Raw genomic sequence first — 21,663 nt, forward strand, 5'->3', positions numbered from 1 at the left:
GTGCCTGAATACCCAGGGCCCTTTGCAGAACTCTCCATTCTGTTTAATTGACCCTCTCCAGACTCTCAGATCTCTAAGCAGTTAGCAGAAACCTTCAGGATATGGTTATCAATCTTTGAGGCATCTCAGCGTGCAGAGAAGGGTGTAACATTTAGCTTGTGCTTTGAGGTTAAAGAGAGGATGTCGCTTGGGTCAGGAGGAGATAGCCTGGGATTCAGACTGGGCACTCCTAGAGCTGAAAAGGATGAGATTAATAGCTAATCTTTTACAGAACTTACTGGAAGGCAATGATACAAGTGCTTTGCTTGTATTGACTCACTGGATCCCTTCCACAGTCAAAGGGAGTAGACAGGCATCATTGTTACCCCCGTTTTGCAGATGAGAAAATTGAAATTTACAGGGAGGGCATATCATTTGCTGCTGTATGAGGTACTGCACTCTAGAATCTAATACTTTAAATCCAGTAAACATTTATTTCATGGTTTCTGAAGATCAGAGTCTGAGCCACTTAAGAGGGTGGTTCTACAGGTCTGCAATAAGGTTATCAAAGCGGCAGCGGAGGCTGCATGTGAAGACCAGAGGCGGGACAACTGTTTTCAAGATGTCACGCTCACATGGCTGAGGCAAGAAGCCTGTTCCTTACTGCGGGGACCTTCATTAGGCCACTCGAGCTTCCTCAAATGACGATCCAAGAGAATGTGCAAGGGGTAGCCGAAATGCCTTTTATGACTTAGTGTTAAAAGTCACATGTGTGCCATCCCTTCTGCTGAGCCAAAAGCAAATCCCTACACTCAAGGGGAGGGACCTTAGCCTTGACCTTTTGAATGGTGGAGTGTCATATAAGAACTTGAGGACATATGCAAATCACTCTAGAAGACTTCTAATTCATCCTAGACCCCACAATGTGCTTGGTAAATGGCAGAGCCAGGCCTTGATATGAGGGTCTGTTCTGGGTGGTCACACTGGGACACTTTGCCCTCAAACCCTCACTAAAAACCACCTGAGACCCAGAAAGGTTTCCTAAGATCTTTCCCAGCCCACCTCAGAAGCTTGGAAATTTTCAAATCCCTGTATCTTGCTCTAAGTTGCTGAGGTTCTCTGTAGTCCCCAGTCACCTGAGTGTCCTAAAGCCTCCCCTGAACTCCTAGGATGCTCCCCTTCTAAGCCCCTGCTTAGCCAGACACCCTTTACTTTACCTCTTTAGGTATGCCCTGATGTCTCGGTGCTGGGAGCTAAACCCACGGGACCGGCCAAGTTTTGCAGAGCTTCGGGAAGACCTGGAGAACACATTGAAGGCTCTGCCCCCTGCTCAGGAGCCTGATGAAATCCTCTATGTCAACATGGATGAGGGCACAAGCCACCTTGAACCCCGTGGTGCTGCTGGAGGAGCTGATCCCCCGACCCACCCCGATCCGAAGGATTCCTGCAGCTGTCTCACTGCAGCTGAAGTCCACGCTGCTGGACGCTACGTCCTCTGTCCTTCTACAGTTCCTGGACCCAGTCTGTCGGCTGACAGAGGCTGCCCAGCACCCCCAGGGCAGGAGGACGGAGCCTGAGACAATCTTCCACCTGGGATGCCCTCTCAGGATCCAAGCTTGGCACTGCCACTGGGGGGAACCTCACCCCCACTTTGCCACTCCTGGCCTTCTCCCCGACTGCAGCATGATCTTTCCTCCCTTCTCAAATTCAGCACAGAAAGACTTGTCCTTCTTTCTGTGTCGTAAACATCCTATGCATAAAAAGAAGGGTCGGGCTGCAGTCTCGAAGGATCTTCTCAGATCTGACATCCCAACATTCTGTATTCTACGGTTTGAGTCTAGATTTCAAGGTTCTAGATCTCAAAGATGATATGAGTCCTTGGGTCTAAGGAACCGAGACCCTGGTTTCTAAGTCTCAAGAGCTATTGTTGTAGACATGGCCCACTGTTCAAAGGCTCTGAGATTCTGTGGCTCTAGATTTTTCTGGTTCTAAAATTCTTGGTGATGCCCTTATAGTTTTTGGTTGCACAGCTCTGAGATTCCAGGATCTAAGGCCTTGTGATTCTAGACTTTATTTTTCTGGAGCTCAGGGTCCTATGAGTGGAAGCTTCTAGATTTTAAAATTCTACAGGTTCTAGGCATGAAGGTTCTAAGGCATACTGTTCTCAAATTTAACAGCTCTTCATGTTGCAATACTCCAGATCATAATGTTTCAAACATTTATTTTCTCAATTTCTAAGATTCCAGTGATGGTCATTTACAGCCTCTGAGGTGTTATGATCATAAGTTCTTTTATATAAAACCCTCATCTCAAGGGAATAAGATTCTAGAATCTGAAATTCAAAAGCTTTAAGAGTCTCCAGACTGAGTTTCTAAGCTATGATGTGATGATAATCTAAAATTTGGTCTGAGGTTCTAGATTCTCTAAGATTCTACATCATATGCCCCAAATTACAGATTGTTAAATTTTAATGTTGGCCTGCTCTTGATCTCAGGCACTGTAAGATACTGTGGGTCCAAGACTCGGGGTCCTAAGAGGCTCACAGTTAATTGTGACTAACTAGACACCAAAGTTCTAACCATTTCTAATGCTGGACACCTCTGAGTTCTGTGCTGCTTCCTGCCTTTCTAGCACTTAATTAAAGACCCGAGAATACATGTTTCTAAAAATATTAAAGCTCTAAGCACTGTAACTTAGGAATCCAGTGTTCTGAGATTTGAAAGGTCCACAGGTCTAGAATATTAGGTACGATTCCAAGGTTGGGACCTTGTAGCATTCTTCTGTAAGCCTTTCCCTCCTTAGCCACCTATGCTTCCTCTTCTCAGGTGGGGTGTACCCCACCTCAAGCCTGTGCAATGCATTGGGAATGCCTTTCCTCCAAGGGAGGGACCTTCCTCCCCTCCTAATGGGCCATGTTGCCCCTTGAGCCAGTCCCTTATCCCTGTGTGAAGTGTGGGCTCTGGTGCCTCCAGAGAGGCTCAAATCACATAAAATGTTTGTCAATCACTGTTCTGTCTCCTGTGTCCATTCAGCTGCGATATGGCCCCTCTCCCTGGAGATTCCATTTCCCCATTGTAAAATGAAGGGCTGCTGTGTGTAGAAGTTCAGGCCTGTAATCCTAACACCTGAGAGGCAAAAGGATGGAGAATTAGTTGTAGGCCATCATGGCTTACAGAGAGACCCTACCTCAATAAGAAAAAAAAAGTAATAAGGGTTTAATGGACTTGGGAATGTTTTCTTCATTAGTGATGGTAAACATTAACCATGCACATAGACAAATAGATACAACTGAGGAAAGGTAGGCTCTCAGAAAGCCCTGAGGAATATACACATGTGAATACACACATATGTAAGTACATATGGAGACAGAGAGATTGAGGTCCCCACAGGGTCTTACACACATGCTCCAAAGTAACAGACATGTAAATAACTAAATTTGCACAGGTACACCTAGCCACGAATACAAAGACATAGTTATTCAGACACAGTAACAGAAACACATTAACTCACACTGGCAAATCTGCAAACATCAACAGGCTGGTACTCACCAGCAATAGGAAAAACCTTTAGTAACTGAGACACAGAACAGCATTAGGCACACTTGAGAATCAGATGTGTGACTGCATTCCCAGCACTTGAGAGTTGTAAGCAGGAAGCTCAAGAGTTCAAGCTCATCCCTGATTACATAGATCCAGGTCAGCCTGGGCTACATGAGACCCTGTCTCAATAAAGAACTAACATGCCCAGACCTATGGAGTACTAGCACAAAAGATTCCCACACAGTCAAACATTCAGATTGACAAGGATTGGACCAGAACACCTTGATACATGAATGCACAAAAGAACTCCTTGCCAGCCAAGGCCAATCTCTGGGTCTTCAGTTGTTCCTGGGTGTGTCGGACTGCAGACATAAAAACCCTAGGCGGCACCCGGTCGCCCCCCAGTGGTGGCTGCCGAAAACTGGATACAGTTCAATCCGGCCCATAAAGTTTTTTTTTTTTTTTTTTTTTTTTAAACAAATCGTTGTAGTTGCTGGGAGGAGAGAGGAAGTCGGACGTGGGCAAGGGGCGGGGTGTCTGGACTGGAACCTCCGGGCCCACGTGAGTGTCTGTCCCGCTGCTGAGTGGGTGTTGTGTGTCTAGGTTGCTGTGGTGTAAGTTTGTAGCGTCAACTGTCCCAGTGGAGCTTTGTCGTGCGATGCTTCTTGCTTGTGCCACACCTACACTGCCGTTTGATGTCTTAACCTGAAATGATGCTCTCGGCGTGTTACGCCTATTCGTTTATCGCGCGATGCTTGCCTTTATCTAAGCGGGGAGTGTGGCTTTTGTTGAGCGTAAGGCTAGGGATTGGTTGATAGTGGACGTTTTGCATTGTGCGTTTCGAAGGTGTCATTTCACTAAATTTTTGTCTTCTGAGCTAGGGGCGACAGGTGTACGGATTAACACGAGGCATAATGACGGGTCCTCATGTTCGAAGTGGCTAGTATAGACATCAAACAGCAAGACTGAAGGAACAGTTAGCGGATTCGAGATGGAGAGCCGCAAACTTCTGCTCTATGGTCGCGTGTAGAGCGGCCTGTCCTTGCAACCATAGAGAAAGCGCCTTGAGAGATGTACTACCAAAGGGAGGGGCGCGGGTGACCGCACAACTTTTCTCCCGTTGTTAGCCTGACCCTCGCTCTCAACCCTTCAGCGCTCTCCAGAACCAGTTTTTTTTTTTTAATTTCTCATAAAAGCACCTGGTTTTGTAAAAGACGATGAGTAACATGTCCTCTTAATCTCTATTCTGTATTAAACATTCCTGTACGGCGAACTTTGCTAGGCAAGCCTCTCAAGAATGGCCAATCTAGTTAGCTGTTCCTAAAGCGCCCAGGCTATGGCTGTGGGGAAATGTAAGAGTAACTGCGATTGGCCGGCAGGTTGTTTTGAAACCGCCCTAACGGCAAGGGGCGGGCTCTCCGTGAATTAATCTCCTTCCGGCTTCCGAGCGGCAACAGGAAAGACTAGGGTTGGCTGGCCCTTCTCACCACACTTGATTGGTTGTAGTGACTTTACCCGCTCGGACTCCGCGAGGGGCGGGAGAGCTCGACCAGTCAGAACGTGTTTTACAGCGAGTCCGAGCCAAAGGCGGCTCGGAGAGACTGGGAGATCGCTCTGAGACCTCACTGCTAATTGCTCCAATTCCCCACCCGCTTCCCTTCATTCGACCGTACCGCTGCAGGCGCGCGGGCGTCGCCCAATCAGTGCTCGCTCCGCCCCTCGCCTTTTCCCGCCCTCCACTTTGGCCGCGACTTCGACGTAGGCTAACGCTTCCTCTTCGGCAGCGCCTGCACCCTCTTATCGCCGTTCTTTTGAAAGCCACGCTGTGATTGGCTTAGTCTCCGGGCCTGCGCCCGTTGCCCTGTGCGCTGACCAATTGACACCCGTGTTCCAGCGTACGGGTACGGGCAAGGGGGAGGAGGCGGCGGCGGCGGCCATTTTGAGCCGCCGCCGCCATTGGAGTGGCCCCCCCCTTTCCCCCTTCGCCTCCTGACAGGCGAGGTTTAGGGGGGACAGAGCCCTGGGAGGCCGGGCCAGGCTCGGGGGCCGCCCCGGGGGCCCGGGCCATGGATGTGCGCCGTCTGAAGGTGAACGAACTTCGCGAGGAGCTGCAGCGCCGCGGCCTGGACACTCGCGGCCTCAAGGCCGAGCTTGCAGAGCGGCTGCTGGCTGCGTTGGAGGCCGAGGAGCCCGAAGAAGAGCGGGAGCTCGAGACCGAAGACGAACCAGGGTTACCTGAGCACAACAACGAGGAGGTCGAGACCGAGGGGGGCTCCGAGCTGGAGGGGACCGCGCAGCCACCGCCGCCCGGGCTGCAGCCGCACCCGGAGCCCGGCGGCTACTCGGGGCCGGACGGACATTGTGAGAGTGCGCGGGGCGGGGGGCCGGGGAGCTTGGAGTCCGGGCCGCGGACGGGCTGTGGGACGCGGGACGTCCACTCTAGAGATCCAGGAGATGGTCCGAGGAGCCTGCGATCCGCCACCTGCCGCTGTAAAGGATCTGCGGACAGGGCCTCGGGGCAGCCTGAGGGCGGATCCAGGCCTTCGGTGCAGGGAAAACCCTGGGGGTGGGGGTAGATTTTTTTTTTTTTCTTTCTTTTCTAAGGCGACTATAGGTACGAGCGAGCGAGTGGGGAGGAATCCACATCCTGAGACTGGGAGACCGGAAACTGTTTTTGTTTTTTTTTTTTAATTTTTTGTTTTGTTGGAGCAGGAGAGTCGGAAGAACTAGAAGCTTTAAGGGGAAGGGGTATCTCGCCGAGGGTCTTGGAAAATGGTGATTCTAGCTGGGCTTTGAGTTGGCATCTTGGGTGGCCGTGCCAGCCCACCGTTTGGGCTGGATCTCAAAAGCCGGATTTCCAGGTAGGGCAGAGTAGCCAACGGTGCAGGACTGGGAGAATTTTGAGGATAGGGGATCTCCGATTTTGCGGTCGGATGAGATACGGGAGATCTGCTTAGTGCTGGGGGTGGAATGGTGCTGTAGAGCTGCTGGTGTCCGGGCTGGGGAGATGGGCCAAGCGCTTCGATGCTTGGCCGGTGAGCTGTCAGGTAATAATGAAAAACCAGCAAAAGATTGGGTTGTCCCGTGTTCCCCTCCCCCCCCCCACAACCAACTCCTGCATTTCAGTTACTGGTCCAACCTTGAGGACAGGCACGACTTGGATATTTGGTACTGGGAGATCTGTGTTATCTAGTTGGCTTCTAGAGGAGGCACAAGAGCATTGGTGGCAAGGAAAGACAGTATGTTTTAATGGACAAAAGAGCTAGGGGGTCTAGAATTGGGAAGGCTCTTAAGACAACACCCCGTGGCTCCTGCTGAATGGCCTTGCATTGTCAGCTATGGGTAGTTTTCAAAACAGGGATAACTGGAGTTGGGGAGAATAAGTTGGTAGCAAGTGGATGAACTGTGTTGTGTGGTGGGCAAACTTTTGTGTCCCATAGGGAGTATGCAGCTAGCAAATGTGGGGGAGGGAAGCATGGAGGATTTGAAGAAGAAAGGAAACCTGTTGATTTGGCTGGAGGCCTCATATTGGAGCTGAGGGAGTATTCCTCCACAAGAGAGTGCTCCTGAGTCCCCAGAAACAGTGACTTGTGTGCTCAGGGGACATGGGGGAACTTGATCATCCAGGAAATGTGTCTCTAAGAGTTAGGATTAGAGTGGAACTGCCATCCTGTGAGTAAAGGAGACCCTGGTATGAGAGGGAACCTGGAATTAGACACCAAGGCATCCAAGGCTTAGAGTGTTTCTCTGAGAAGAAATCACTGTGAGACTTGGGACTAAACATGAGAGAGAAAAATGAGGCCTTAAAGGAGCCTTGGGATTGGTATCCAGTACTCACTTGTTCATGAGAGGTGGGAACCTGTGGAGGGACCGCCCTGGGTCTACTTGTGCAGGATTACCCGTGTGCAGGCAGGTGGTCAGTTCCCTGGGAAGAAGGGAGGAGTGGCCACTGTGAATGTGTCTAGAGCTGAGGAACCCTGGCAAGAGCGACTCATGAAGGAGCAGCAAGGGTGCAGCCCTAACTAACCTTGCTTCTTCCAGAAGGGTCTTGGGAAAGTGAGTTGATAATCCAAACTGTAGACTCAGGCAGGTTTTTTTGGAGTTAAACAAATCATTTACCCTCTGAGCCTGGTCTCCTTGTAAAATGGGAATGATAAAAGTGTCCTCTCAGTGGTTGGGGATTTAGCTCAGTGGTAGAGCATTTGCCTAGCAAGCACAAGGCCCTGGGTTCGGTCCTCAACTCTGGGGGTGGGAGTGGGGGGGAGTGTCCTCCCAGAGTTGTCAGTAGTGAGATCTTATGTCTGAGGGACTTCACACAAAGGTTGCCTATTGTTATGGGAATGTTGTAGACAGTAGAAAAGGATCCCAGAATCATATCTTCCTAGCCCAGTCTGCTAGGAGAGACGACATGGGCTTTCTGGGGAAAACACTGTCCTGAGGCTCTGGAGAAAGCAGAATGGTTTGAGGAGACCTTGTGTTCCAATTAAGGAGATATTCTGTCCCCTGTCGTGTCATGTGCCCCCCCCCCCAACATATCTACGACAAAATGCTTTAAGCCCCCTTTAGGTCCCTCTCCAGCACTTCCTTCATCCTTGGTAAACAGACACTTCTGGCTTTCCTCCCTTTGGGCTGCACCTAGTTTGTGCCCAGATGTATTTGTCCTCTGAGAAAGAGTCCAATCAGTTAACAAGTGGCAGAATAGTCTATCCTTTCCTGTGGCTCTGCCTCGCTGCTCCTGGCACAGCTTCTAACAGGGCTCTGGAGGCACCCATCAGCACACTTACCCCAGGGACAGGGAGCTGCGTGCTGCCCATCCGAAGTTCATCAAGTTCTCTCTTACTTTGTTTCTGTTGTAGTTCTATTTCTAAGCTTCTCACAGGGGATGGTGTCCTTCCCCAGGAATGTTCTCTATCTACATCACTGAGCCTTTGACTGGAGCCTTTGAGTTGAGGCTCATCTCTTCCTTCCTGGATCCCGTTCTCAGCTCTTGGTGCTTCACAGACAGTCAATACATAATTTTGTACTATAAATGTCTGTTAATGTGTGTCTGTCTCCCTAAACTGGATGCTTCAGTGGGGCAAGTTCATACTCACCAGTATCTCAGGGTCTGATGTACGGCATACATTTCATAAGTAGTTACTATTCCTCACCTGGACCGATAGAACACGTTTCCTAACCACTTCTAACTCTACCTATTTGGTGACCTATTCCTAGTGAGCCTGGAGGCGATTACCATGATTCTAGAGGTTTGTACATTGTGTTGACTGTGCTGGAGATACATGTACAGCAAAAGACAGGGGCAGTCAAGAGTGGTCAAGTCACAGATGGATGGGACAAGTGAGAGGGTTGGTTTGTGCTCTAAGTTTTGAAGACTGGGCCCTGAAGTAAACTCTGAGCAATACACCTTCAAGTAGAGATCAGTATTAGCTGCTCAGTGAAGTGCCTGGTACATCTTAGAGTGGTTCCCACCCTTGAGGCTACTTAACGGACGAACTTCTTCCTCAGTTGGTTTAACGCATTCAGTTTCTATAGAGCACAATTGCAGATATGTTTGTAGACTTTTGAGATACAAAGTACATACCCATAGGCATCTGGAAACACCCCCTTGCCTAAATAGATTTCCATCTGAAGGTGTTATTCTTTGCCTTCTGACAGTCTGATTCACCCCAGTAAGGATGATGTCTTAGTTACAAGACTCCTTTCAAATGTATTCATCTAACTGATTTTTTTTTTTTTTTAACCTTAAGATGTCATGGACAATATTACCAGGCAGAACCAATTCTATGAGACGCCGGTCATCAAGCAAGAAAACGAGTCAGGCTATGACAGGAGACCATTAGACATGGAGCCACAGCAGCAGGCCTATCGCCCAGGTAGGAAAGAAGGTTCCCACACTTTCTTTCTTGAAGGAAACAGAATCCAAGTAAGACCTTGTGTCTTTCTCTTCTGGCCTTTGTCCTTCTGGCAAGGTTTTATTTGGGTTGGGATTTTGGTTTTGTTCTGTTTGGAGTTGAGGGTTTTGTTCTTGGTTTGGTTTATTTTTGAGATACCATCCTTACTAGGTTGTCCAAGCTACCTTAAACTGCAAAAGGAGTTGGGACTGGCTTTGTACTCCTGGTCTTTCTGCCTCCATTTCTCTCTCAGTTCTGTTTGGTTTTGAAGAAAATAACTCAAGTCTGGCTTCCTGGTATCTTTTCAGGTGTTAGTGCCCTAGAGGGTTTAGACATGGGGGCTGCTGCTTGAGCCTTAGAGTCATGCAATGTGGGAGCCAGAAACAGCTTTCTGAATCCAATGTGGTGCTCGCTGTGTTCTGAAGAATACCACTTCAGGAGACTACTCATTGGAAAGGGGTTCCTTAGCCAGACAGCTATATAGAAAAATGCAGCATAGCTGTATTGCCACATGGAGATTTATTATGTTCATTAAAGGCTCTGAGAAGTCCTAGATTGAAATAACCTGATATTGTGTATTTAAACTCTGCACTTCTAAAACATGTACTATATTATTGCAGAACATTGTTTTCCATAATAAGCAGGGAGGCAGATAGGATCCACCTAGCTTCTCCCCCGTTTATGAGAGGAGGTGACTGGTCTGATGGCAAAGCTAAAACCCAAGAAACCAGCTCAAACCAATGTTCTTGGTACATGAATTGTATTTCTCCCATGAAAGTCTGACTGTTTAGGAATCACCATAGCTAACTCCAGTGCCTTTTCTAGTGAATCTAGTGATCCTATCAAATTCCATTCTGCTTCATCCACAAAGAAAAAGCCCCTGGTAGGTACTTGTATAGGGTGGGGGTAGGAGTGACTAGGGACATTAAAGAATGTAGGTTAATCTATAGATTTGTGTCAGGCTCTGTCTTAGGGCTTCTATTGCTGTGAAGAGACACAGTGACCACAGCAACTCTTAGAAAGGAACACATTTAATTGGGCTGGCTTACAGTTAAGTGGTTTAGTCCATTGTCATGGCGGGACATGGCTGTTTGCATGCAGGCATGGTGCTGGAGAAGGAGCTGCGAGTTCTACATCCAGATAGGCAGGCCTCGGGAAAAGATTGAGCCACTGAGCTTGAGCATCTGGGACTTCAGAACCCCCACCACACACACACACACACACACACACACACACACACACACACACACACACACTTCTTCCAACGAGGCCCAACCCCCTAATAGTGCCATTCCTTATAGGTTAAGCATTCAAACACATGACTCTATGGGGGCCATTCCTATTCAAACCACCACAGGCTCTGTGGGACTTGTGGGGTCATTTGGCCCAAGGAGCTAGTTTTACAACCCCCAGTGCTGTTAACAACCACCAGTGGCCTCTGAGTCTAGTTTATGCTTAAGCCATGGAGGCAGTCATCAAAAAAAAAAAAAAAAAAAAAAAAAAACTGAACCTAATTTCTGCCCTTGAGAACCAGGAACATTGACTAGGAGATTGAGTCCATGTGCCAAAGCTAGGGAGTGACTTGAACAGAGTGCTGGGATGAACATCAGCAGTAGGTAGGTGGTGCCCCTTCAGCACCCTCTCAAAAGTAAGGCCCTATGAATCCATAGCTTGTTCTTTGTTAGCCATCAATTCATGGGATCTGTCTGGGGCTTTCCAAATGTTATCATCCCACCTTGACGTCTTGGTGTGATTTAATGAGGCTTCAAGAAGAGCTGAACGACTGACCTTCCCACTCAGTTGATTGAGCTTTGTAGAAAGTGACTGAAGCCAGTAGAGTTTGCTATAGATCCATAGTACTCTGCTGAGTCCACCTTCTGCCTTTGCTTTGTCAGAAAGAAGCTCTGTAAGAATGAGGCACACAAATTCTCTGGGAAGAGACACTTTAACTCTTGCTTCTCAGAGTTTACAGGATCTTCGCAGGCTCTTAGGTCTCACTCCCTTTTGGTGTAGGCCAAGGTAGTCACTTTTGAGTCAGCATTTATGAACCTTCAGAACATTAGCCAAAAACTATTGTTCTTTCTACCTTCGGGTCATCTGAGGGATCTTGTCCTTTTTAGTGTTGAAGGCCCGAGTGTTACCTGGCTAGTAGACTGTCACCCATCCAGCCTTACATCATCCTGGCCTCCTTGGCTCACTCAGTAGGCCTCTGGAGCACAGCCCTTTACTGTAGTCACAAGCCTGCCAGCATCATCTTGGGTAAAAGAGATTGGAGACGTAGTAATCGGAGGGTTTTCCAAGTGTCTTGACCATCCTGATTCATCCTGACAGTGGAACTGAAGACAGAAATGAAGCAGGAAGCACCACCTAGCTTCCTCCCCCCTGAAGCCTCACAGCTCAAGCCAGACAGACAACAATTCCAGAGTCGAAAGAGGCCTTTTGAAGAGAATCGGGGCCGTGGGTACTTTGAGCACCGGGAGGACCGGAGGTGGGTACATGAGACAACAGCCACTCTTGTCATTGGTTCACTCACTGAGTGGGACTGAGCAGAGCTCTCTCTCCCTGGTATTCCTTCCTTTGCTGGCTGGCAGATTGAACTTCCTATGCTTTGATCCTTCCTCCCGCTCCACTCTGGTTATTACCTGCAGAGCAAATTCCAGACACCTTAGAGTTTTACCTAGATGTCTTTTTAGCCCTTCCCCTTACTGCTTCTGCAGCTACTCAGTGTCCTTTTTTTTTTTTTCAATAGACAAGTTCTCACTATGTAAATTCTGACTGGCCTGAAACTTAATGTCAACCAGGCTAGCCTCAGACTCACAAAGATTCTCTTGCCTCAGCCTCCATTCCTGGCTAGTGTCCAGTTCTTATTGGCCACTCTGTATCCCTTAATTTGAAAGCTATTTCCTGACCTTATTGTGTGACCCCAGCACAACCCTCCTCTTGCCTACCCCTCATCCAGTCAGTATTCATGAGATCCCTTCCTGGGACTAGATACTGAGGCTATAGAAACATTTTGGACAGTGGACTTGCCTTCTGCTGCTTTCCTTTTTTTTTTCTTTTTCTCCGAGATAGGGTTTCTTTGTGTCGTTTTGGTGCATGTCTTGGATCTCGCTCTGTAGACCAGGCTGGCCTCGAACTCACAGAGATCAGCCTGGCTCTGCCTTCCGAGTGCTGGGATTAAAGGCGTGTGCCACCACTGCCTGGCTGCCTTCTGCTTTTCTAATATCGGGTTGGAGGTAGACTGTTACAAGTAAACCACAGACTCAGGGTGAGCAGCCAAAGATGTGAGTTTTGGGAGCTCACAAGAAGGTGTGATCTTTTCTCTGGCCATTTTCCTTTGGAACAAGCCCTCCCCTTCCTTTCCCTCCAGGTCCTGTCCTACCCCCTCCCTGCTACCCTCTTGGCTCCTGTGTGAAGCCTTTTCTGTCGTGGAGTCTAGGAATGACTGCTTGTCTAGTTTAGTCACCTGACACATTTGATTTCCTTTCTGGAGAAGTCCACCTCTAACTAGCTTATTTAAGAAAGGTGGGAGGGCAGGGAAGCTGGGACGGGTGCTGATATAATTCAGTAGTAGGACTCTTGCCCAGCACGTGTTAAGCTCTGGGCTCCACCCCCATCATGGCCAAAGAAAAGAACTGGCATGGATCTCCTGAACTGTAATTGAAATTAGGACAAGGAACCAACATGGAATGGATTAGACCAGAGCTACTAGCTGATGAAGAGCAGAGGCGGACATTAGCTCTAATTTGGAGCTGTCAGGGAAAGCTTGCTAGGGTAGACATAAGATGCCATGAGCCTGGCATAGTGGTACAATAACTTTAATCCTAGCATTCGTAAGGCAGGTGGATCTCTGTGAGTTCCAAGCCTGCCAGGGCTAGGTTGTGAGCCCCTGTCTTTAAGTAAATAAAGAGACTAGCCTGGCCTGGCAGGGCTGGATGGTGCTTCCCTAGAAGGACTCCTGCTGTGAAGAGTGTCAGCAGATCCAAGCAGAGTGCTGAGTGTTGGGCTCAGCCTTCTCTTCTCCTCTTTGTTGCTCCTGTACAGCAGAACTCCAGTGTGTTAACAAAATACCTTTTTTTATGTTATAGAAAGATGACATGTTCATGATTAAGGACACTTTAAAGAGAGCGAAAGGCTGGAAAAAGTGGGTCATCCCATATCCTTTCAGATGCAGGATTATAAGAAGCCTGATCTATGGGTACATTGTAATTACGTCCAGGCCCTTGCCTTTCATTGCTCTTCCTGTCCCAGCTTGAGTACTGTAGCCTCCCCTCAGCAATACTCAGTGAGGGCAGCAGTTCACACAGTGCAGAGTATGGGTTAGAATCTTACGGTGTGAGAGAAAGATCTGAAAAGGCTCCTTGAATGATTGATTCTGCTGCCCTTCTTTATACAGAGCAGTCCTTTGTCCTTTTCTTAGGTTGGGAGTTCATACTCACTGCCCTCGGCACGTATCTGGTAGCACCTGGGAAGAAATGGTGATCCAGAAAGTAGTTGTGAGCCACTTGTAAATCTCAGCAAAAATTTTATTCATATATCTCCAACTATTTCATGACTTACCCCTCTTTCCAACACAGGGGTCGTTCTCCTCAGCCTCCTGCTGAAGAGGATGAAGATGACTTTGATGACACTCTTGTTGCCATTGACACATGTGAGTCCTGAAAGTGCCCATCTGATGCTACCCTCTTACAGTCTGTGTTGCAAGGCCATCTTTGGATCTCCATCATCCCTTTCTAGCACCATCCAGAGCCACCGTTCCATCCATGAGCCCCAGCACAGCTCTAGACCATGGTATTAGTGTGGAGTCAGGCCTACTCCTAAGTGTAGCTGATGGGTCCTAAGCAAGCTGTTCTACTTCTCCCTGCTTCTTCAAAAAGAGGAGCAATGTGGCCTTCTGGATGTCCAGCGAGACTCCGGGGATAAGGTCCCAAAAGGAGTATGAAAACCCTTTACCACCCTGTGTGCACAAGGGGTTTGTCTCTAATCAGGAATCTGAGTGCTGCTAGGGAAACTTAGCTCTTTGATAACTGACTTGCCAGTTTCCATCAGCTGCTCACGTTCCGAGTGAAACCAATGCCACTTTGTCCTCCAGTGCTTTCACTAAGTGGCTTTCACCTTGACTATGCATCTGACACTCTGAGAGATGATTATGGAGGGATTGGGCCACGAAGTCAATACATGGTAGAGCCAGTGAGTCTGTTTTCACATATATCCAGCAGCCTACTCGGCTCTAAGAACAATGTACTTTATCAACACAGGTGTTTCATTACGTAGCTCATATTTATAGAGTGCTGCTGGCTTTGTATTTTGGAGAGGGATAAAGACATAGACATTCTCTTCCCTCACAAGCTATCAAAGACAACTAACCATTTTTAAAAGTGTTGGGTAGCAGTGGTCCACAGGGTAGCACATGATTAAATGCTGATGTGTTGGCAGTAGTGTTCAGCCTGCCAAGAAATGAGAGCACCTTGGGGGCAAGCTGGTCAGGAAAGGATTCCCTGAAGTTGTGACTGGCTTTTACAGAGTTGGCACTATGTATGAGATGGGACGTGACCACCTGTGCTACACCTGGAGGGCAGGTGTGGTTCAGGTCAAATGTTCATACCACAGCTAGCAACGTGTATGGTGCTGGGAGTAAACCTCAATCTCTTAGAATCTCAGTTTGAATTTGTGAGGTTGTTGACACTCTCCTTAGGCTGTGACACATTCCCTTCAAAGGTAATTACTACAATTTCTGAGGGACTTCCTAAAGCCTATCCTTGAATCCCAAACAACAGTCAATTTTCTGGGGTTTTCCTCCACAGATAACTGTGACCTGCACTTCAAAGTGGCCCGAGACCGGAGTAGTGGCTATCCGCTGACGATCGAGGGCTTTGCGTACCTGTGGTCAGGAGCTCGTGCCAGCTATGGGGTCAGAAGGGGGCGTGTATGTTTTGAAATGAAGGTGAGTGGGAAAGATAGACAAGACAAAGCAGGTCTGTCCTCTGGAGTAGCCTGTCACCAGCCACCTTCATCAGAGCCGTGACTGCAAGATACTAGATTGAGCTTAGACAATGCCCAAGCAAACAAAAATATGATGAACTATCACAGACAGCCTCACTGACTTAGAAAAGGTAGACAATCATTCTTTTCTATGGTGGGATTTGCATCAGGTAGTACAAAGCCAAACAGTAATGGTGATGTTTGTAAAATGACTTCCACCCTTAGCACTGGAGAAAAAAATTGTGTATTTTTATATCCAAACTTATTTATGATAGTATCTGTAGAGCCCTTCACACACAATGTCAGTCCTGGGGTCTTTGTGTGGATTATCTCCATCAATCCTCACATTGTTACCATGAATAAGCACTCTGATAGCCCAGGCTAGAGGTGCAGCTGAGACAGGTTTAGTTTACTGACTGACACGTTATTTAATGTGCCAGTTAAAAGAAATACTGTCAAACTACATGGCTTTCTTCTGTGGATTGTAAGATGAACTGTTCCTTCACAGAGAGATATGAAAAATGTCTGCAAGTCAGTGGAATGTGGTATCTTTCTAAGCTATAGACTAGTTCTGGTAGATAGGGATGCCAGGTAGCCACTGTGATGTAATTAGGTAGCACAGAGTATGGAATTAAAAGTAGACATGCTTCTGTGCTCTCACCCTATTCCTTCCCTTTAAAGGGAGTTTAGAGGGAGAGAAGGGCAACAGGGATGTTAAGTGTGCTGTTGGTAGTGTGGTCTACAAAGTGAGATCCAGGACTGTTTCACAGAGAGATCCTGTCTCAAAACAGAACAAAACAAGTGTGCTATTGTTTCCTTGCTTCTCTTACTTGCTATTGTGTCTTGGATGTTTTTATATACTCTTACCTTAGCCCTGCCTCATCTTTTTAATTGGTTTTGTGGCTTCATTGGACCATAATGTACCTGGTTCCTTATTGTTGTTTTTCTTCCTGGCTTTTATTGAAAATTGTTGCACTCAGTGTCCTTCCAAACCCACACTGTACATACTTGGGCACCCAAGACCTAGGGATGATCTAGAGGTGCATGGTTACAAGGTGTGTGCACTTACTGTCTTGTTTTTATGATGCTGGGGATCCAGCGCACAGCCTCAGTGCTGTGCTGTGCTTTGTCCAGTGCTTTGTCCAGTGGAAGTTTATTTCCCCTGCAGCAAGTATTAAAACTGAAAAGGAGGGGCAGGGTGTTTGGAAGGAAGCACTCTCTGTGGCACCGTAAGAGTCCCTGTCATCACAACAGGCTCTTGGGAGCTGCATGAGTTCCTCTTCCAGCAACCAGGTTGTTTGTTTTAGTTCTCTTTTTAAGTCTGTCTGTCTTATCTAGGCAGGATCTCATTGGCCCAGGCTGGCCTCACCCCTCACTGTGTACTCAAGCTGGACTTGAGTTTGTGGCCGTCCTCCTGCCTCTGCCTCCTAAGTGCTGAGATTACAGGCATAAAGCACCATCACTGTTTATTGCCTGATACACTTACCTCCTACTTTGCCTGATAATCCAGCAGCTTTGAGACAATCCTGAGCCTTCTTGTGTTCTGTCCTCAGATCAATGAGGAAATCTCCGTGAAGCACCTTCCATCTACAGAGCCCGACCCCCACGTTGTCCGTATTGGTTGGTCCTTGGACTCTTGCAGCACGCAGCTAGGTAAGAAGGTCAGCCAGGCAGTCCTCAGTATAGAGTGATCACCCTGCCCCTGGATTCTCGGGGCTCCTAAACTGCTCTTCCCAGTATTGGACTGAGAACGTCTACCCTGGACTGGAGAAGGGTGCGGCTGATGCTCGTGTGTCACTGCTGGACTCGAGGACTTGTCACAGAGCGGCTCTTTCAGAGTAAATTCAGAGAACTGTTTCCACCATACTGAAATAAATTCTTAGGCCTGCTAAGTTTTTTATGAACTTTCTGTCCAGAGTAGAACCTAGAGTAAAAGCAGAAGCAGCTGAGACAGTGAGGTTCACTGGCAGAGAAGCAGGAGCTGCTTGCTGAGAGATTGAATTTTCATAAGGTGCTGGGGCTCGGTAACAATCTGCAATTTTCTGGACGTTCCTTTTGGTGGTTTTTATACGCACTCAAACTGGGTCATGCTATGAAGTTTATATAGTCTAGTTTCTTCTAATATGTAATGGGCCAAATATTGAAAATAAGTATGGTTTCTTAGCCAATGCCTAATTTTCTATTTTATAACTTTTTATTTTTTTGTTCTGTAGTGGGTGCTGGGAGATGAGCCCAGGGCCTCACAAAAACTCTTACCACTGAGCTACATCCCGACCCTATTGTATTTATTTAACGGGTTTCCTTTTGTAGCTCATTTAAATTATTTGCATCTTTTTGCTTGAATTCCTGTTCTTGTAATTACTTGACAACTTTAGACAAATCCTTAAAAGTAGGGATGTTAGGTTAATCCTCAACACCACACACACACACACACACACACACACACACACACAGCAAGATCTATCAAGTTAAGGGCTATAAGGGCTGCTGAGATGGCTCAACCAGTAAGAGCACTTGGTACAGAAGCCTGAAGACCTGTGTTCAGTCCTTGGGACCCATGTAAAAATGGAAGAAGAAAACTGACTCTGCAAGATTGTCACCTGATCTCCCTGTACATGCCCATTCATACATAATAATAACAACTGCTATTTTTTTATTTTTATATGTAGCAGCATTCTTTATTTACGAATCATAGGTAGAGGGACTGGAGAGATGGCTTAGCAGTTAAGAGCACTGGCTGCTCTTCTAGAGGACCCAGGTTCAATTGCTAGCACCACATGTTGGCTCACACTGTCTGTAACTCCTAATTCCATCTGGCACCCTTATATAGACATACATGTAGGCAAAACATCCATGCCTGTAAAAATGAATAAATCTGAGTCAGATGGTGGTAGTATCGCATGCCTTTAGTCCCAGCACTCAGGAGGCAGAGGCAGGCAAATCTCGGAGTTCGAGGACAGCCTGGTCTACAGAGTGAGTTCCAGGACAGCCAGAGCTACACAGAGAAACCCTGTCTCAAACCCCCTCCATCCGTCCAAAAAAAATCTTTTTTTAAAAAAAATTATTTGCATCCTTAACAAAAAGAAGAGTGTAAGCCTAGAGGTGATGGAGCCTGCCTTTAATCACAGCATTCGGGAGACAGAGGCAGGCTGATCTTTTGAGTTCGAGGCTAGCCTGGTTTACAGAGCGAGTTCCAGGACAGAGAAACGGGGTGGGGGGTGGGGAGGTGGGGGGGCATGCGGCGGGCATGCGGCGGCGGTGGTGCAGTGCTTGTTGCTCTTACAGAGGACCTAGGTTTGGTTCCCAGCCCCTATATCAGGAAGCTCACAACCACCTATAACACCACCTCCAGGCACCTGGACCCACATGGTACACATAAATGCAGGCAGGTGCACACACACATATACATGGGTAAAAATAATGTTTAAAAGTCTGTAAAAGAATCAGTTCAGGCCGGGCGGTGGTGGCGCACGCCTTTAATCCCAGCACTCGGGAGGCAGAGCCAGGCGGATCTCTGTGAGTTCGAGGCCAGCCTGGTCTACCAAGTGAGTTCCAGGAAAGGCGCAAAGCTACACAGAGAAACCCTGTCTCGAAAAACCAAAAAAAAAAAAAAAAAAAGAATCAGTTCAGGAGTGGTGGCGCACACTTGAAATCTCAGCTTTTGGGGTGTGGAAGCAGAAGGATCAGAGTTTGAGGACAGACCTGACTCCATAATGAGTTTGAGTCAAGCTGGGGCTACATGAGACCCAATCTCAACAAAACAAAACAAAAGAATCATAGGTCAGAGCCAGGTGCAGAGATAAACTAAGTCCTGGCTATCCAGGAGGATTGAGAGTGTGAGGCCAGCCTGGGCATCCTGCAATACTTAATTTGAGGGGAAAAAAAAAAAAGAATTGGTCATCTCATTTTATCTTTGTCTTAGTTTTAAAATGGTGGTAGTGGCCAGACATGGTGTCATACACCTTTAATCCCAGCACTCAGGAGGCAGAGGCAGGTGGACTTCTGTGGCCTACAGAGTTAGTTCCAGGACAGTCAGGTTATACTGTGAGACTGTCTCAAAATAGTAAAGGGCAATGACTGTGGCAGCTGTGAAGGTGTTGTGTCCATCAGAGATTTAACCTGCCTGTGCCTTCCCTCAGGTGAAGAGCCTTTTTCCTATGGTTATGGAGGCACAGGGAAGAAGTCTACCAATAGCCGCTTTGAAAACTACGGAGACAAATTTGCAGAGAACGATGTGATTGGCTGCTTTGCGGTGAGTGCTGGCAGCCTGTGGGAATTGACAGGGCCAGGTGCCTGATGTAGACTTTTTCAGGATACCTGTATTGTTGTCTATGCTAATCCAGCCACTCTATCCATGTTATTTTCTCTGATGGTTTGATATTGTCTCCTCCAGAGTAGGGATTACTGATTTGTGTGAGATTCTGCCATCCTTTCCCTTCTTGTCTTTATGCAGAGCTGACTGTGGTACAATGAAGATTTGAGGACTTCAAGTATACACAATTCCCTCTGTCTGGTTACCACAGTAACATTTTAATCAAACTTGAGAATTTCTTCCCTCTGTTGGGAAATAGCCAGTCTGCTTTCAAAGGCATTGTGTTAGCTTTTGGCCCCCGCTGGCATCACCTTATTTTGCAAATTGTTTTTTGAACTGAATTAGTTGAGCTGACTTCCTGTCATGCACTGCCCTCTGACAGAGCGGAAGCAGAAGCTAGAGGAAGCCTTTGCTGCTGCATTAGTTCTGGAGAGCAGTAACCAGCAGTCACTGATTGGGTGGTAGCTTTAGGCTCTGGAGCCAGACTTGCTGAGCTTAGTTGTTCTTGGTCTTAGGCTCACAGCCCTGGACAACTTCCCTGTTAGTCTCCTCCAAATAAGAATCTTTGTACTTACCTCTTTTGTGTTGAGTTTTAACCCATTCCAAACACTTAGAATAAGAGGTGGCACATAGTAAGTGCTCGGTAGCACCCCTTCGTACAGTTAGCATTGTGAACTGTGACATGAGGCCCCAGAGAAAAGGATTGCCCAGAGGCTGCGTCCTCAGGGTCTTATCTTCTGTGCTTATTTGTTCACATAACTCCTTTTTAAAAGAAAGTTCTTTTTTTTTTTTTAGCTTGGAAAATTGTTTCAAACTTTGAGGCACTGGGGAAGCAGCTCAGTAGACAGTGCTTGTTGAGTATGTAGAGCCTTGGGTTCAGTCTTCATCACTGCATGAAACTGGGTGCAGTGATGCCTATAATCCTAGCTCCCAGAGGGTAGAGACAGGAGGACCCCGAGTTCAAGGTCATCCTCAGCTACATAGTAAGTTTAAGATTAGCCTGGACTACATGAGACTCAAAAAAAAAAAAAAAAAAAAAACACAAATCAGTAAAAATTTTTGGTTTCATTTTTCTTGAGACAGGGTTTCTTTGTGTAGCCCTGGCTGTCCTGAACTCACACTGTAGACCGGGTTGGCCTCAAATTCAGAGATCTGCCTGCCTCTGCCTCCCAAGTGTTAGAATTAAAGGCATGCACTACTACCACAATAAAAATAAGTAAAAACACAAAGGAAAAGGACTCCATCACTCCCAAGACAAAACAAAAACTTTAGAAAAATAAGAATAAAGAATTCTTAGGACCTTTTATCACTTTTGCTATAAGAGTGTGTGTGTGTGTGTGTGTGTGTGTGTGTGTGTGTGTGTGTGTGTGTGTGTGTATTTGACCCATTTGAGAGTAAGCTGCATTCCTATCATTAATATTTCATGTATATTTAAGTCTGCCATCTTAACTCTTTCCCAGATATGAGACTGATATAGGTGTAGCTGCCATCAGCCCACATTGAAATTATGTCAGGTGTCCCGTTGGCTTGTTTTAGTGCAATTGAGTTTTTTTTTGGGGGGGGGGGGTGTTGGGAGCTGACCAGGATGTGTTCCTTTCTGTTGCCCTGTCTTGGTTCCTTTAGTCTGAAACAGATTCCCAGCCTTCCTAGGTATTGTATGACCTTCGTGTGAGAGAGAGAGAGAGACAGGCTTTCCTGGAACTCATTTATGACCTTGGTTTTGTTTTTTTAAAGCAGAGTCTAACTCTGGCCAGGAGCTTATTATATAGACTAGGGTGACCTCTATCTTTTAGAGATTCACCTGCTTCTGCATCCCTGTGCCGGGACTCAAAGCCATGCAACCACCATACCGTGCTGTTCTAATAAAACACTTTTAGACAAAAATTAATGATGGTTATATTCTACAGTCTTGAATACAGTTTTTCCATTTAATAGTATATTCTGATAAACTTCCAGTGTC

General features: G+C 47.1%; 2 protein-coding genes across 7 annotated transcripts in view; both read left to right on the plus strand.

Annotated features, from left to right (window-relative positions):
* The window catches only part of Axl (AXL receptor tyrosine kinase), a 33,504-nt gene extending 30,516 nt beyond the window's left edge, over positions 1-2,988 (plus strand). For all 4 annotated transcript variants that reach the window (XM_028859875.2, XM_028859873.2, XM_028859876.2 and 1 more), the window contains one exon: positions 1,205-2,988. In XM_028859875.2, the coding sequence (XP_028715708.1) occupies positions 1,205-1,556 (352 nt within the window). In that variant the 3' untranslated portion in view covers positions 1,557-2,988. The remainder of the gene's footprint in view (positions 1-1,204) is intronic.
* Positions 2,989-4,024: 1,036 nt separating this feature from the next.
* The window catches only part of Hnrnpul1 (heterogeneous nuclear ribonucleoprotein U like 1), a 36,302-nt gene continuing 18,663 nt past the window's right edge, over positions 4,025-21,663 (plus strand). Inside the window, exons 1-7 of one of the 3 annotated variants that reach the window (XM_028859872.2) lie at positions 4,025-4,079; positions 9,266-9,391; positions 11,741-11,897; positions 13,987-14,060; positions 15,214-15,353; positions 16,945-17,044; positions 19,531-19,643. In XM_028859872.2, coding sequence (XP_028715705.1) covers positions 9,271-9,391; positions 11,741-11,897; positions 13,987-14,060; positions 15,214-15,353; positions 16,945-17,044; positions 19,531-19,643 — 705 coding nt within the window. In that variant the 5' untranslated portion in view covers positions 4,025-4,079; positions 9,266-9,270. Of the gene's footprint in view, positions 4,080-5,273; positions 5,880-9,265; positions 9,392-11,740; positions 11,898-13,986; positions 14,061-15,213; positions 15,354-16,944; positions 17,045-19,530; positions 19,644-21,663 lie in introns of those variants that run through there. The other 2 variants (XM_028859870.2, XM_028859871.2) reach the window with 2 other exon arrangements.

The sequence above is a fragment of the Peromyscus leucopus genome, chromosome 1 (assembly GCF_004664715.2).
Source record: "Peromyscus leucopus breed LL Stock chromosome 1, UCI_PerLeu_2.1, whole genome shotgun sequence".
In the NCBI taxonomy this organism is placed as follows: domain Eukaryota; kingdom Metazoa; phylum Chordata; class Mammalia; order Rodentia; family Cricetidae; genus Peromyscus; species Peromyscus leucopus.